This window comes from Octopus bimaculoides, chromosome 23, assembly GCF_046866305.1.
Source record: "Octopus bimaculoides isolate indiv1 chromosome 23, ASM4686630v1, whole genome shotgun sequence".
Taxonomy (NCBI): domain Eukaryota; kingdom Metazoa; phylum Mollusca; class Cephalopoda; order Octopoda; family Octopodidae; genus Octopus; species Octopus bimaculoides.
The window spans coordinates 17,920,134-17,937,655 of record NC_142950.1 but is presented as its reverse complement, the minus strand read 5'-3'; the positions used below and the strand labels follow the sequence as shown (position 1 = coordinate 17,937,655).

General features: G+C 36.6%; 1 protein-coding gene across 1 annotated transcript in view; it reads left to right on the top strand.

Moving 5' to 3' along the window:
- The window catches only part of LOC106877760 (uncharacterized), a 37,787-nt gene that overhangs the window by 2,414 nt on the left and 17,851 nt on the right, over positions 1-17,522 (top strand). Inside the window, exon 2 of the mRNA XM_014926769.3 lies at positions 17,191-17,335. Within this exon, the coding sequence (XP_014782255.1) occupies positions 17,251-17,335 (85 nt within the window). The 5' untranslated portion in view covers positions 17,191-17,250. The remainder of the gene's footprint in view (positions 1-17,190; positions 17,336-17,522) is intronic.

Below are 17,522 nucleotides of genomic sequence, written 5' to 3'. Positions count from 1 at the left end.
TCCTCCTGCCACCACTACCATCACTATCACTATCTTCACCATCCTCCTCTATCCACATATTTGCATGTATGTATAAATATGTAAGTGAAATGTCTGTGAATGTGAACATGTCTCTATGTATGCGTGTTATTGTGTGCATGTATGTGATTAGTGACGTGCATATGTGTATATATATGTGTGTGTGTGAGTGTGTGTATGTGTACCTAGGTATGTGAAATCAAGATGGTGATTGTGATAGCAGCAGCAGTGAGCGGTAGCTGTGGTGGTAGTGATGCTGGTGGTAGTAACAATAAGTAAGCAATGTGCATTTCTTCTTAAGTTCTATCCACCACATGTACCACCCAACCTTATCACCAGAGACCCCAATCCCTTGGGCTAATTGCTGCCTTGCTAGTCTTTCATTAATGGGACTACATGTATATATACCAATGTATACCTACACACAAGAAATTTCCCTTATATTTCATCTTCTGTCTTTCATTTACGATATATATATATATATATATATATATATATATATATATATACACACATATATATACATATATATATACATATACATATATATATATATATATATATATATATATATATATATATATATATATATATATATATATATATATATATATATATATAAATTTTATCTTGTATTTATTCTTAGTGCAAGTTTTGCAGAGTGAGGTTCGATTTTAACAGTTATTTTTTCAAAGCTATAATGGAAGGGACAAAGGAGCATTTTCAGTATATATATATATAATATATATAATATATATATATATATATATATATACACGATGGGCTTCTTTCCAGCTTCCATCTACAAAATCCACTCGCAAGGCTTTGGTCAGCCTGAGACAATAGTAGGAGACTCTTACCCAAGATGCCATGCAGTGAGACTGAACCCGGAACCATGTGATTGGGAAGCAAGCTTCTTACCACACAGTTACGCTATATGTATAGTGATCCTGGATTGAAAATTATATTAACCACCTACCTACCTGTCTTCTTATCTCTCTTTCTCACGTCTCTCTTTTTATGTGCGTGTGTATGTATACATACAAATATATAGCTTCTTACCAAGTTATCTGCCTATCTATAAATCTGTCTACCTTCCTACATATGTAATAAACTACCTATCCACCTATTCTTTCTCCCTATCTATCTATCTATCTATCTATCTATCTATCTATCTATCTGTCTTTTTATCTATCTATATGTCTATCTATCTATTATGCATCTATGCATCTAGTTAGGGCCTCTCTACCCATCTATCTAGCCATATGTATGTGTGTGTACATATATATGTATATATGAATATGTTTGTGTATATGCATGTAAGTGCTTGTATACATAGACATATGTGATAGTTTATATTTATATCTGATACCACGTGTATATGTATGTGTGTATCTGTATATATTTGTGTGTGTATATGTATGTATATGTACACACATATATATATATCCAGCATAGCCACAATCAAATGACTGAAATATAATCACAGCATCCTGAATATATATATATATATGTACATACATATAGATACACTCACATCCAGATATATATACACACAAATACATTTAGACACAAATATAAATTGCCATATGATTACATATGTTTACACAGTTATGCAATAGATGCATATATATATATATACATTCACATACACACACATATATATACATACATATACACATACGTATACCTGCATTAACAATAAATTATAATAATTATAATTATATACACATATATATTAACATAGAGACTTCCATAGACATACGTGTACCTATACATACATATACTCACATACATGTACATATCCATATATATATATATATATATATATATATATATATATACACAGCTATATACATACACACCTAGATACACATACACATAGATATATACATACATACGTATACACACACATATATTTTATATTCACGTACACACACATGCATACATATACACATATACATATATATATATATATAACTTCAGGAAACCTGCCAGTCACCTAGTCACCTACCGCTCCGGCAGACACTCTAGCCAAATCGACTACATCCTCGCCAGAAATAGGGAAAGAGGGCGGCTTATAAATGCCAAAACCTACCCTGGCGAAGAATGTACCCCACAACATAGATTAGTAGTTAGCGACTTTGGGATCAAGGCAAAATGGGTGCCCAAAATTAGACAGGCTTGGAGAAGAAGGGTGTGGAAGCTTAAAGACCCTGCAAACGGACAGAGACTTAGAGACAAGTTACTTGAAGCATTTAACGAAATAGAAGGGGATATAGCATCATACAACGTGGAAGACAATTGGAGATTTCTGCGGGACAACCTGTTGAAAGCCACCGACCAGATTTGTGGGTGGTGTAAGGTCCCCTCCCAACCCAGAGTAACGTGGTGGTGGAACAAGGAGGTAGACAGGGCTATTAGACAAAAGAAACAGGCTTGGAAGGACTGGAAGAACGGTGGTAGCAGGGAATTGTACCAATGTGCCAGAAGGGAGGCTAGGCGACAGGTTTATTTAGCCAGAGGGGAAGCAGATAAGGAAAGATTTGCCAATGTTCTGCGCCGTGAGGACCAAAGACTCGAGGTATTTCGTGTTGCAAGACAGTGTAGGAGAGAGAATAGTGATGTTGTAGGAGAGAAATGTGTTCGCATGGATGATGGTACGCTTGCATTAAATGAGGATGCAAAGAAAGAGGTCTGGAGATGCCACTACGATAGATTGCTTAATAAAGAGAATGAATGGGAGAAAGAGAGCCTGCCTTATGTCGACCCAATAGAGGGACCAGCTATCCGAGTTGATAGTACCAGGGTAGATAAAGCAATTAAGAGTATGAAGACCGGGAAAGCCCCCGGCCCATCAGGAATCACTGCAGAGATGCTCAAAATATCTGGCAGTGTTGGCTATAGCCTAGTCACCTGTATTACGAACCAGGTGATACACGAAGGAGTCATACCCTATGACTGGTGTAGCAGCATCATAGTCAACTGCTACAAAGGTAAAGGGGACGCTTTAGATACAAATAATTACAGAGGCATCAAGCTGTTAGATCAGGTTATGAAAGTTACAGAGAGGGTCATAGCCCAACTAATTAGGGAGCGAATCAATTTAGATGAGATGCAGTTTGGGTTCGTGCCAGGTAAAAGCACTACTGATGCCTTATTTCTAGTGAGACAGTTGCAGGAGAAATACCTAGCTAAGGATAAACCTCTGTACCTGGCTTTCGTTGACATGGAGAAAGCCTTTGACAGGGTCCCCCGATCCCTTATCTGGTGGTCAATGAGGAAACTTGGGATAGAAGAATGGTTAGTGAGAGCTGTGCGAGCCATGTACAGAGATGCTGCCAGTAAGGTGAGGGTTGGAAATGAGTACAGCAATGAATTCCGGGTAGAGGTAGGGGTCCACCAAGGTTCCGTCCTCAGCCCCCTATTATTTACCATAGTCCTCCAGGCAATCACAGAGGAGTTCAAGACAGGTTGCCCCTGGGAGCTCCTCTATGCTGATGACCTTGCCCTAATTGCGGAGTCACTATCAGAACTAGAGGAGAAGTTTCAGGTGTGGAAGCAAGGTCTAGAATTGAAGGGCCTTAGAGTCAACCTAGCTAAAACCAAAATCCTAATAAGTAGGAAGGTAGATAAAACACAAACCCCTTCAGGTAGATGGCCCTGCTCAGTATGTAGAAAAGGAGTAGGTAGTAACTCTATAAGATGTACCCGGTGCAAGCTATGGACACATAAGAGGTGCAGCAACATCAAAGGCAGGTTAACTAGCAAGTTAGTTTTTGTTTGTGGCAGATGTTCAGGTGCAATAAAGACTGCAAACAAACAGGAAACAACTTCTATCTCATTCCAGGGTGAAAAACTAGAGGTAGTCGATAGCTTCCACTATCTGGGCGACCAAGTTAGTAGTGGGGGTGGGTGCGCTGAAAGTGTAGCTGCTAGAATAAGAATAGCCTGGGCAAAGTTTAGAGAGCTCTTACCCCTGCTGGCGACAAAGGGACTCTCACTCAGAGTAAAAGGCAGACTGTATGACGCATGCGTACGAACAACCATGCTACATGGCAGTGAAACATGGGCTGTAACTGCTGAGGACATACGTAAGCTCACAAGGAATGAAGCCAGTATGCTCCGTTGGATGTGTAATGTCAATGTGAATACCCGTCAGAGTGTAAGTATCTTGAGAGAAAAGCTGAACATTAGAAGCATCAGTTGTGGCGTGCAAGAGAGACGATTGCGCTGGTATGGACATGTGGTGAGAATGGAGGAGGATAGCTGCGTGAAAAAGTGCCACACCCTAACAGTTGAGGGAACCCGTGGAAGAGGTAGGCCCAGGAAGACCTGGGCTGAGGTGGTGAGGCAAGACCTTCGTACATTGGGCCTCACCGAGGCGATGACTACGGACCGAGACCTTTGGAAATGGGCTGTGCGTGAGAAGACCCGGCAAGCCAAGTAAGATCGTTGCCAGTGCCCCTGGACTGGTTCTTGTGTGGGTGGCACATGAGATGCACCATTTTGAGCGTGGCCGTTGCCAGTACCGCCTGACTGGCTCCTGTAGGATTTTCGAGCGAGATCGTTGCCAGTGCCCCTGGACTGGCTTGTGCGGGTGGCACATAAAAGACACCATTTCGAGCGTGGCCGTTTTCGTGCGGGTGACACGTAAAAGCACCCACTACACTCTCTGAGTGGTTGGCGTTAGGAAGGGCATCCAGCTGTAGAAACTCTGCCAAATCGGACTGGAGCCTGGTGTTGCCATCCGGTTTCACCAGTCCTCAGTCAAATCGTCCAACCCATGCTAGCATGGAAAGCGGACGTTAAACGATGATGATGATGATGATGATGATATATATATACACACACACACACACATATATATATATATATATACATACACATACATACATATACATACATACTCATACACATATACATACACAAACATGCACCCATATACACATATTCTTTTATTCACTTCAGTCATTTGATTGTGGCTATGCTGGATATATATATATATATGTGTACATATACATACATATACACACACATATATATACATATACACACATACATATACACGTGGCATCAGATATAAATATAAAATATAACATATGTCTATATATACAAGCACTTACATGCATATACACAAGCGTATTCATATATACAAATCTTAGTAATAAGGTATTTCATAAATTCCTTCTTGGGTGGGACCGGAATATCCTTCAGTGACATGTCAACAGGTAATTTCTCCATAATAACAGCGAAAATCCTTATAATATTACTCCAGTAATATAAGAATATAAAGTAACAAACTGAGGAAAAGAAATACTTCAAAGGGGTACTTCAGTTGGATACCATATATAAAGGTATAATTCAATAATAAATATAAATTAAATATGGAGATATTCTATTGACATTCAATAGTTTATCTATATTCCAATATTACATTAAATACTAATATATAACATAACATAATATTATATAAATAATTATAAAAACCGTAAAAGGCCAACAAATTGTTTTGACTTATATATATTTTTTCTGATATACATAATCACAGTTCCATTATATATAAGTCACTTCAGGGTCCTTGGTTCAGAAAAATGAAATCCCATGTGAAAGGACGGCTGGATTGTAAAAATTAATTCAAATGTCTGTTATAGCGAAAGCATTAACTATTCAATCTTACATCAATTACAATTAAAAAACAACAAAAACACTTTAACGGACGGTACAATCAAGTAAGTGCAATCCACAACCATCGAAATTCACTTCATTATATCTCAAACACATACCAAGTGATGATGATGATAACATTTTGAGATGCATTCCCTACTTGTCATCTAATGAGAAAATCTTTAATAATAATGCAGAATACTGTAATAATACACTTAAAAAGGCAGGATACTGGAATAGTATAGTATATTGTAATAAGAATGAGAACTACAACAAATCTCATTTTAATAATGGGAAACATTGACAATGAAGTGAGTGAATATGATAGTAGAAAGATATCCATTGATAATATAATATAAGAAAATCTAAGAAATATAAAGGATATATATATATATATATATATACAAAGGCATGAAAATATTAAACATAAAAAATATAATGTGTAATAAAAATATAATTTTAGGTTCACAGTACACAGTGGGATATATGAAAAAAATTTTAAGAATGTCAAAATATTAATAAAACATACAAAAACTATGAAAAATATATGAAGAGTATATAAGGATATAAGATTTATACAATATATGAGGAAATATAAGAAAATATCTGAGAGAAGAATTATAATAAAAACTATAATAAAAATTTATAAAAATCATACTAAAAAATTATTTAAAAAAGTTTTTATAAAAGTAAGCCAATAAAAGATGCTATACCAAGATATATAAAGAGGAAATAAAGCAATATAGAATGAAAATAAAGAATATATTATAATGGAATTGTTATAATCAGAATATTAATTAATTATTGATACTAGATGGAAAAGGGCGTAAGTATACCGAGCTATAATAGAGATAAAATAGAAAATTATCATTAGAAATAGGTTAAGACAATACAATGAAGAACAAAGATTGATGTATGATAGTAACAGATCAGAGATGGTATATTTTATGATTAGGGGAGATTTGAAAATTAAGGACTTGTTAGGAATCCACTGGGATTGGATAGGTATATATTATGATTATTAAGAGTTAATAGATCAAAGGGGTTAAAGAAAAAAAAATTTTATTCACCAAAAAAAAAAAAATATATGATATACTAAATAATTATTAGCTTCTAAAGTATTTAAAGGTACCAGCACATGACAGTCTAACATCTAATTTATTGTTAAAGTTGTTCTTATCTCTGTATTTAAAGATTTCATATAATTCCATACAACATAGTCGACATCCATATCAGCTATTTGTGTATGCTTGAGCTCTATGCACCAAATCCCACTTAGGACTTTCCCAGATTTTCGTAGATAATGAGGTACTATTAACTTTATGCCTAAGTCTAAAGGATAGAAAATTGTTATTCAACCATTTTTTCATAGTTACTGAGCACCTGATACAAACAAAGTTATTTTCTGTCAGTGTTGTACATTTATAAACAACATTTCTTGCTAAACATTGACCTGAGAGTGAGCAGAGGGATCTTTCCCTACAATTGCAACTGTGATTATTTATTATTATTATGAAAGACTCTTAGATAGTTCTTAAATATTGGTTATTCTTTACTTGAAAACAGGCAACAACAAATCACTAAAGGTTTCAAGTAGTGCCTTCTCCTGTGACGCAAAGAGACAACACTCTCCTTAAAATGCGAGCTGTACCCAACAATGCTGTCTTCTGGATCCCTTGGAGCCTGACAGCAGCCCCAATATTCTTAATATGTTTTTCAAAGCCCTTGGAAACTGCTCCTAATGTTCCAATTACCACATGTATCACCATTACTTTCCTCATGCCTCATAACTTTCCTATCTCATCCTGCATTGGCTGGTGTTTCTCAATCTATTCTGTTTCCTTACATTTCACCCTCGAATCACCTGGTATTGCAACATCTATTATTTTTACTTCTTTTTCATCTTTATGGATGAGCATGATATCTGGTCATCTCGCCTTTATGACTTGATCACACTGCATGTTAAAATCCCAGGGTATTTTGTAATGTTCATTTCTCTGGCTTGTGTTCATACCATTGTTCGGCTCTCTTGAGGTTTGCTTTACTGCACAACAGCAAGTAGACATATCTGGCCACATTGTCATGTCACCTTTCATATTCACATGATTTATACTTTCTCCCTTATCGGAGCACATCCTACACTGTGGTGAGTGAGTGCTTTTATCAATGTGATATTTGGAGTAGTTTGTTCTGAGAGCTTGTTCTTGAGCGCTGCACACTAATGCCTCAGTGGGCCCTTTTAAGTCTTCTTCCTGCAGCCATTGCCAGGTTTTATTCCAGTCAATCTCATCTTTATTCTTCAAGAACTGACTGTGCATTTTCTTGTACTGCCAAATTTTCTTCATCTGCTTTCTCTGGTCTTTCTGAAAATATATTGGATCTATGGCTTCATTCACTTTTAAGGTTCCTCGCATTTTCATTGCCTCAATCATTTCTTTGTTACTCCCCTTGACATACCAAGCCAGGCTATTCTCCTCTTCCCTTACACAACCTTTCACAACACACTAATACCCATCCTCCTTCCCTCCTCTTTACATACAATCTTGACACATCATTCTTGGGGTGTAGTTCCTTGTTCATTGTCATTAATTTACATGTTCTCCGGTCTATTTCTTGTAATTCATGCTTCTTCCAAGATACTATTCCTGCCCCATATCTCATTAAAGTAACAGCCCACCTGTTAATTGCTCTAATCTTCTAGGAGTCATTTAGCTTTGATTGGAGTGCAAGCTGAGTTTTCCTCAAATACACTTTCCTGTACATTTCTTTTATCTTGTGTTCTTTCATCTTGTGTTCATTCATCTTATCTCTTTCAATGATACCCAGGTACTTATATCTTTCATCTCCGACTTCCCTTATAGTTTCACCACTTTCCAGCTTGATCTCATGACTTTTACAGATTTTCCTCCTTTTGAGAATCATTACACCACATTTCTTGATCCCAAATTCCATGCCAATATCTTTGCTAATCATCTGCACAGTTGCCATCAAACTTTCAATTTCTTTCTCAGTCTTAGTGAATAGCTTAGATCATCCATAAACAGGTTATTTACTTTCATCCTGCCTAGCATATACCCACCACACATTTTTCTTAAAACGCTCATTAGTGGCAGTATGCAGACAACAAATAGGAGAGGTGACAGACTGCCCCCTTGAAAGATTCCTCTTTTGATATTTACCTCTCCCAGCATATCTCTCCATGCTGTGAGTTCAGTTCGTCACATTGTCATTGAGTTTTGTATTAGCTTCAGGATATTGTCTGAGACCTTAAGCAGTTTAAGGCATTCAATAATCCACGAGTGTGGGACCATGTCATATGCTTTCCTGTAGTCCACCCATGCCATCACCAAATTTTTCTGTCTCTTCTTGCAATCAGCCAGGATAGTCGTATCGATTAGTAATTGATCCTTTATTCCTCTGCTCTTACGTCTACACCCTTTTTGTTCCACTGGTATTAGATCGTTCTCATCTAGGTACTTATAGATGCTGTTTGATATGATGCCCATCATCAGTTTCCACATCAGTGGCAAACAAAATACTGGTCAGAAATTTCCAACCATATTCCTTTTACTTGGGTCCTTCTGGCATAGTACCATTCTTCCTTTTGTCATCCAGGCCAGTACTTGAATGTCACTATTCAATATTTCATCCAGCTGTCTCGTAATTCTCCTGTGCAGAGCTGTCAAGTGTTAAAGCGAAAAACCTTGAACACCTTCTGGGTCAGGCACTTTCTAGTTAGGAATTTTCCTGCACTGATCTCTAATTATTTCGGTTATTCTCAAATTCTCCTGCTGATACTCTCCACTCTCCTCTTTGAGTGTCTTTAACCACTCTGTTTCAGTTTCATGTTGTTTCTCCTGAGACCATGTTTAACCAGAATCTTTTACTTTCTTCAGCATCCGGCACTGCTTTTTCACCTTTTCCTTTCCCATCCAATTCCTGATAGACTCGTTTCGGATTTTGTTCAAAAAGTCTGTTTAATCTGTACTGCTCAATTCTCTGTTCATATCTCTATGATTTCCTTTAAAATGGATATTTGTTCCTTGGTTCTCTCATCGCTTTCTTGATTGATAATCTTAGCCTGATGCTCGTTTTCTTCCTTTAACTCCACTGCCATAGTTTCACTATCTGCATTCTCTTCCTTGTCCTCAATCACAACACTGATTCCCTTTGTCTTCTTCTTTAGCTCAACATATTTCTCTCGTTGATTTTCATTTCTCTTTTTCCATTCCAGAATATCAATATGCTTTATGGTCTCATTAATAGACTGCGTTATTCTCTTTTTCCACCATGGTTCCTTCAGGTTATGTTGACATTTACCCTTGGCTTTCAAACCTAACTTCCGGGCTATAAAGATCGAGATTGCATTTATCAGATTGTTGGTGTCTGTGATGTTGTCAGTCCTGATATCACCAATGATATCATTTATCTTCCTGACCCATTCATTGAATTTCTTTCTGTCTACTTTTTTAAAGCCCGTATAAAAGCTCTGTTCACCAGAGGTCCAAATATCAATGATTTCCTTTAAAATGGATATTTGTTCCTTGGTTCTCTCATTGCTTTCCTGATTGATAATCTCAGCCTCATGCTCATTTTCTTCCTTTAACTTCACTGCCATAGTTTCACTATCTGCATTCTCTTCCTTGTCCTTCCGTTCACCACTGGTCTTACTATCCTTAAGCACCCGTCTCTTAATGCTTTTTAGTTTAGCTGGAGATAACCATTCATTTTTTCTGATGGCTCTAGCTTGGTCACATAAATTTTGTTCACTTAATTCAAATAGGCCTCTGTCGCTCCATGCCCTGTGAATTCTTTTCCTATTATTATTATTATTGTTCAGTAGTTTTATTTTTATAACGTGCTTTCACTTCACTACTGAGCGCAGCTCTCTGTGCCTTGGGTATGTGCAGTGGTTTGCTGTGATGCTCTTATGGTTACTGTATTGAAAGTGTTTTGCGTAGGATGTGTGCAGTGCCCAGTAGTGCAATTTTCTGTATGTTATATATATTTGTAAGTCCTGGTGTTTTTGTTATGTATTTGTCTGAATATTTTTTTATTATACCTAAGGCACCTACTATGATAGGAATTGTTTCTGTTTTTAGATTCCACATTCAAGTTACCCCTATTTCCAGGTCTTTGTATTTTGAAAGTTTTTCCATTTCTTTTAGGGAAACGTTGTCATCTGCTGGTATTGATACATCAATTAGAAAGCATTTTTTTTCTTCATGATCTTTGACAACTATATCTGGTTTATTTGCCTTAATTTCTCTATCTGTGTGTATTGGCATATCCCAGAGTATGGTTGCTTTCTCGTTTTCTGTGACCTTTTCTGGAGTGTGTTTATACCATCTTTTTTTTGTTGTTATTCCATAGTGTTGGCATAGCTTCTAGTGTATATAGGTCCCAGCTCTGTCGTGTCTGTGAATATATTCCTTCTTAGCCAGGACTGGGCAGCCAGAGATAATATGATTTATTGTTTCTTGTCCATCTCCACATATTCTGCAGTTACTTGTTATGTTTCTTTTCATTATATGTTTTTGGTAATTTCTGGTGGGGAGGCTTTGGTCTTGTGCAGCAATTAAAAATCCTTCAGTCTCTGCTTTGAGTCCTGAGCTTCTCAACTATTGCTGGGATTTTTCTCTGTCTATTTCTTTTGCATTTAGTTTAGCCCAGTATTTACCATGTAGGGGCTTTTCTTGCCATCGTTTTATCATGGTCCGTTGCTGTTCTAGTTTTAGTTTGGATTTCATTTGTTTATAGCTTTTGTTGTTTCTTTTTCTTCTTCTTCGTATTTGTTAGGTAGTATGATTTCTTGTTTGTATTTGTCAGCTTCCTTAAATACTGAAAACAGTTTTTTGTTTTGCTCGTGTTTTGTGGCTATTTGTATTAGTTTTCCTTGCTTCTGGAGTAGGTATTTTTGCAGTCCTATGGTGGTTATTTTATAATAGTTTTCCAGCTATATAAGACCCCTGCCACCTTCTGTGCGTTGTATATATAGCCTTTCTATGTCACATTTTGGGTGGTGTATCCTATATCCTGTCATTATTTTTCTTGTTTTCCTGTCTATTTTAGATAGTTCGTTTAGTGTCCAGTTAAGGATATTGTAGCTGTAACTTATAACTGGACGGTTAAAGTGTTAATACCTATTATCTTGTTTTAGCATTGAGCTCTGTTTTAGTATTGATCTAACTCGTCTATAGTACTCTTTCTTTATTTTTTCTTTCATTTGTGTGTGTTGTATCCTATCTAGTTCATTGATTCCTAAATATTTGTATGGCTGACTTTGGTCTAGTTCTCTTATTTCATTGACTTTATCTAGTGTGATGTTGCTACTCTTAACTAATTTTCCTCTTTTCAGGGTTGCTTTGGCACATTTTTCTAATCCGAATTTCATATCTATTTCCTTGGTAAAGCCATGTACTGTCTGTAGTAGTGTTTCTAGCTCTTTGTCATTTCTAGCGTATAATTTTAGGTCATCCATATATAAAAGGTGGCTGACTGTTTTGTCATAACATTTGTATCCGCATCCAGTTCTATTTAGCAATTCAGTTAAAGGTGTGAGTGCCAAGCAGAACAGGAATGGAGAGAGCGTGTCTCCCTGGAATATTCCTCTTCTAATGGGGATGGCTTTCGTTTTCACAAGTCCCGCTTTTGTTTGGAGCTGTAGCACTGTCTGCCATTTATTCATGGAGTGCCTTATGTATTTTATAATAATTGGTGCCCTAACCCTAACACCCTAGTGAAAATCGTGGTATATTTACAAAACATTGACGAACATGAATTATATTTTACTGAATGATTGTGTACTTGCACGTGTATGCGGTTGAGAGAACGAGAGAGGAAGAGGTAGAGAGAGGGGGAGAAAGGAATAGAAGTAGTTAAAAGTTTTCTTATGACGGCTTCTCTTCACTGCCTATTACTTCATTAGAAATCTACGGATGCACATACGCACATAATAGAGAAACAAATATGGACGACGCTCCGAAACACCACCGAGTGGGGAACACTTCTCAAAAATAACCTGCAGTTGTTTCCTTTATTATTATTATTATTATTATTATTATTATTATTATTATTATTATTATTATTATTATTATTATTATTATTATTATCTATATCTATATAGCTGAGTTTGTGAGTGTGTGTGTGTGTTGCATCTATAGAAATCCACATTTTCCACTTTTTCGTAAAAATTTTTACACGAATAGAATTTTCTCAATGTGAACTTTCCAGTGCAGTAATTAGATTTTTTTAAATTCCGCTTACTTTGTGTGATTTAAGGGAGATTTGGCTGTTGTTTCTAGCAACTTTTATATTTCTTCCCTTCTACCTAGAACAGCGTTCTTACACACGCGCTCAACATATAATATAGAGAGTAAGAGTAAAAGAGGAAGAGAGAGAGAGAGAGAAAGTGATACATACAAAGTCATATATTAAACTTTCCTCTCAGTATTCTTTACCTATTTTTCATAACATTGATACGTAAAAACATACACAACTGCATATACGTGATCTGTGACAACAACATACACATTGCTCACGTTCTCTATTCCTTTCTCCTCCTCTTCCTCTCTCGCTCTCTCAAACGCATACACGTGCAAGTAAACACAATCATTCACATAAATATAACTCATGTTCGTCAATGTGGCATAACTACAGAGTTGTACCCTGCTGACTTTGGAAGTCTCATAACTTTCAGAAAAATGAATATTTTTTAATGAAATTTTCTATGCATATATTATTTATTATGTAGATTCGGAATATACAAAACTTTTCGGTGAAAGTGTTTTGGGAGGGGGGTGGGGGACAATTTTCGGAAATTCCACTTAAATCCCTCTTAACTTCCAGGAAAATGAATATTTTTTCGTGAAATTTTCTACAAATATACCTTGATGTATGTACCTTTCAAGCAGGTAGGAATTTTGAAGGAAACAACTGCAGGTTATTTTTGAGAAGTGTTCCCCACTCGGTGGTGTTTCGGAGCAAGTCGTCCATATTTGTTTCATTTTTCTCTATTATGTGCATAAGTGCATCCATAGATTTCTAATGAAGTAATAGGCAATGAAGAGAAGCCGTCATAAGAAAACTTTTAACTACCTCTATTCCTTTCTCCCCCTCTCTCTACCTCTTCCTCTCTCGTTCTCTCAACCGCATACACGTGCAAGTAAAATATAACATTCAGTAAAATATAACTCATGTTCATCAATGTTTTGTAAATATACCACGATTTTCACTAGGGTGTTAGGGTTAGGGTTTTAGGGTTAGGGTTTAGGGTTAGTGTTAGGGTTAGTGTTAGGATTAGGTTTACGATTAGGGTTGGGTAATCGTGCAGATGTTAATCTGAAAAATTAGATATGTGAAAAGTACCGACCTTGCCATCTATTATAACTTTTGTTGTTCTGTTTAATATATACATAGATTATGCTTCCAAAGAAGAGAGTTTGCTGGGGAAAGACAGCAACTGGTTTAAAATGACAGCAACAGACTGCAGCAATTCACCACATTCCAGAAGCTACTTTGAACATAATGCAAAATGGTGCATCAACATCTTCTGCCCAATCTGATAGAATTCTGGCAAAACTGTAGCAAAAAGATCGCCAGCAATTGCTTCATCACAAATTGCTGTCCTAGCTCCTGCGAAAAGGGATTACCCTGCTATGTATAATCAGGGTGGCGCAAAAAGTTGTTTTGCACAAACATTTCTATAGCCAATTAGACGGATGAAATTTATGTATGCTTAATAATGTTACGCAAAACAGCCTTCAGAGTTTCCCTATTAATTTCATCGTCTTTTGAATTATGAACATATTTACATCATAAGGGTTTTTTCATTGTAAGGCTTTCTTTTTTAGTTGATTTTCACTTAGCAAGACTTATCGTAGATGGCGTAATAAGTCACACCCGGACAAGGTCGGGTTATACTGCTAGTATTATATAAATAATTATAAAAACTGTAAAAGGCCAACAAATTGTTTCGACTTATGTATATTTTTCTGATATACATAATCACAATTCCATTATATATAAGTCACTTCAGGGTCGATAGGTTCAGAAAGACAAAATTCCGTTTTTATAATTATTTATATAATATTATGTTATGTTATATATTATATTCATAGTATTTAATGTAATATTATAATTTATCCTTATTATTTATATGGTATACAACTGAAGTACCAGTGAATTGGATGTTTAACACACCCCTTTGAAGGATTTCTTTTCCTCAGTTTGTTACTTTATATATATTTATATATATGTATGTATGTATATATATGTATGTATATATATATATATATATATATATATATATATATATATATATATATATATATATATATATATATATATATATATATATATATATGTAGTGTACTGTTCTGTAAGCTCAACGAAAAAGTACTCCATAAGGTGAGAGATAAATATTATTTAATAAACATAATACATATATATATGAGCTACTAATATTTTCCTGCAATGAAAACAACTCAGACAGCATTTTGTAACATGTCTGGTGCCTTCATGTAATCCTCAGACTCTGCTCAGAATCCTCAGACTCTGCATAGCAAGCTAAAACAGCACAATAGGATAAGGAGAAAATATGCAAATGGGTGAGAAGGAAGTAAAGGGTGGAAGGTAGAAAACACTGAAAAGAAAAAAAGAAAACAAAAACGAAAACTGAAAGAAGGGGAGAATTAGAGTTGATTGAGCAGCTGTACTGCAGACACTAGGCCCCTATCCATTCAGTACTATGACTTTACAGTCAAAGGAAACATAACTCTAAATCTCCTCCTCTTTTTTCTTTTTTGTTTTCATTTCCATTTTCAACTTTCCACCTTTTATATCTGCCTTCTCCTCACCTATTTGCATTTTGTTTCCTATCCTATCATCCTGTTTTAGCTTATGCCATTTGGGCAGAACCTGAGGATTGCATGAAGTCACCAGACGTTTTATAAAATCTGTCTGATTGTTTTCATTGTACAAAACTATTAGTAGCTCATAAAAATATATACTGTGTTTATTAAATAATATATATATATATATATATATATATATATATATAGGCACAGGAGTGGGTGTATAGGCGCAGGGGTGGCTGTGTGGTAAGTAGCTTGCTTACCAACCACATGGTTCCGGGTACAGTCCCACTGCGTGGCACCTTGTCAGTGGATTTGTTAGACGGAAACTGAAAGAAGCCTGTCATATATATGTATATATATATATATTTTGGGTATTTGAGTATATTTAAAAATTTAAGGAATGGAGAAAACGCATGTTATAATTGCATACTTTATTCCTACATATGTTTCAAAGGATTACAACCTGTGTGATCCATAGGGATCTGTTATGTTAAAATTGTAACCTTCTCTTCAGGGAATGCATGGGAATCATCTTAAACGTAAGACATTATGTATGTGTGTATGTGTGTCTGTGTTTGTCCCCCCACCATCGCTTGACAACCGATGCTGATATGTTTAGGTCCCCATAACTTAGCGGTTCGGCAAAAAGAGACCGATAGAATAAGTACTAGGCTTACAAAGAATAAGTCCTGGGGTCGATTTTCTCGACTAAAGGTGGTGCTCCAGCATGGCCGCAGTCAAATGATTGTAACAAGTAAAAGAGTATATATATATATATATATATATATATATATATATATATGTGTGTGTGTGGTGAGAATGGATGAGGATAGCTGCGTGAAAAAGTGCCACACTCTAACAGTTGAGGGAACCCGTGGAAGAGGTAGGCCCAGGAAGACTTGGTCTGGGGTGGTGAGGCAAGACCTTCGAACATTGGGCCTCACCGAGGCGATGACTACTGACAGAGACCTTTGGAAATGTGCTGTGCGTGAGAAGACCCGGCAAGCCAAGTGAGACCAAGTGAGATCGTTGCCAGTGCCCCTGGACTGGCTCTTGTGCAGGTGGCACATAAGATGCACCATTTTGAGCGTGGCCGTTGCCAGTACCGCCTGACTGGCCTTCGTAGGATTTTTGAGCGAGATCGTTGCCAGTGCCCCTGGACTGGCTCTTGTGCGGGTGGCACATAAAAGACACCATTTTGAGTGTGGCCGTTGCCAGTACCGCCTGACTGGCCTTCGTGCAGGTGACACGTAAAAGCACCCACTACACTCTGAGTGGTTGGTGTTAGGAAGGGCATCCAGCTGTAGAAATTCTGCCAAATTAGATTGGAGCCTGGTGTTGCCATCCGGTTTCACCAATCCTCAGTCAAACCGTCCAACCCATGCTAGCATGGAATGTGGACGTTAAACGATGATGATGATGATGATGATGATGATGATGATATATTTATAAAGACCCACTCTACCCTATCCTATTGTGCTGTTTTAGCTTGTTATGGCTTGGGGACTTCAGTGGAAGACAAACCAATGTAGTCAAAAAGCTCACTTCTCGACCACACACAGACACATTAATACAGTTATAGTCACAGTTAAAAGTCATCCCCACCCAACCAAATTTCAATCCATTTACTGTTTCTGTTTATTTCCAGTGAGATCAATAGTTTCTGCAAGATTCCCTCTGAGACGACAATAACAACAACAACAACAATATGAATTTGAAGAAGTACAACATAAGCTGCTTGGCTCTTCTCTGGCTCTACATCTGCTGTTACTACAGCTGTTGCTGTTATGCTGGTTCGTATTAAAGTACTTCTTTATACTCTGTACACCATCTGCCTGTCTGTCTGTCTATCTATCACTCGCTCCTTCCTCTCTCTCACTCTCTCTTTCTCTCTCTCTCTCTCTCTCTCTCTCTCTCTCTCTCTCTCTCTCTCTCTCTCTATCTATATATATATATATATATATATATATATATATATAT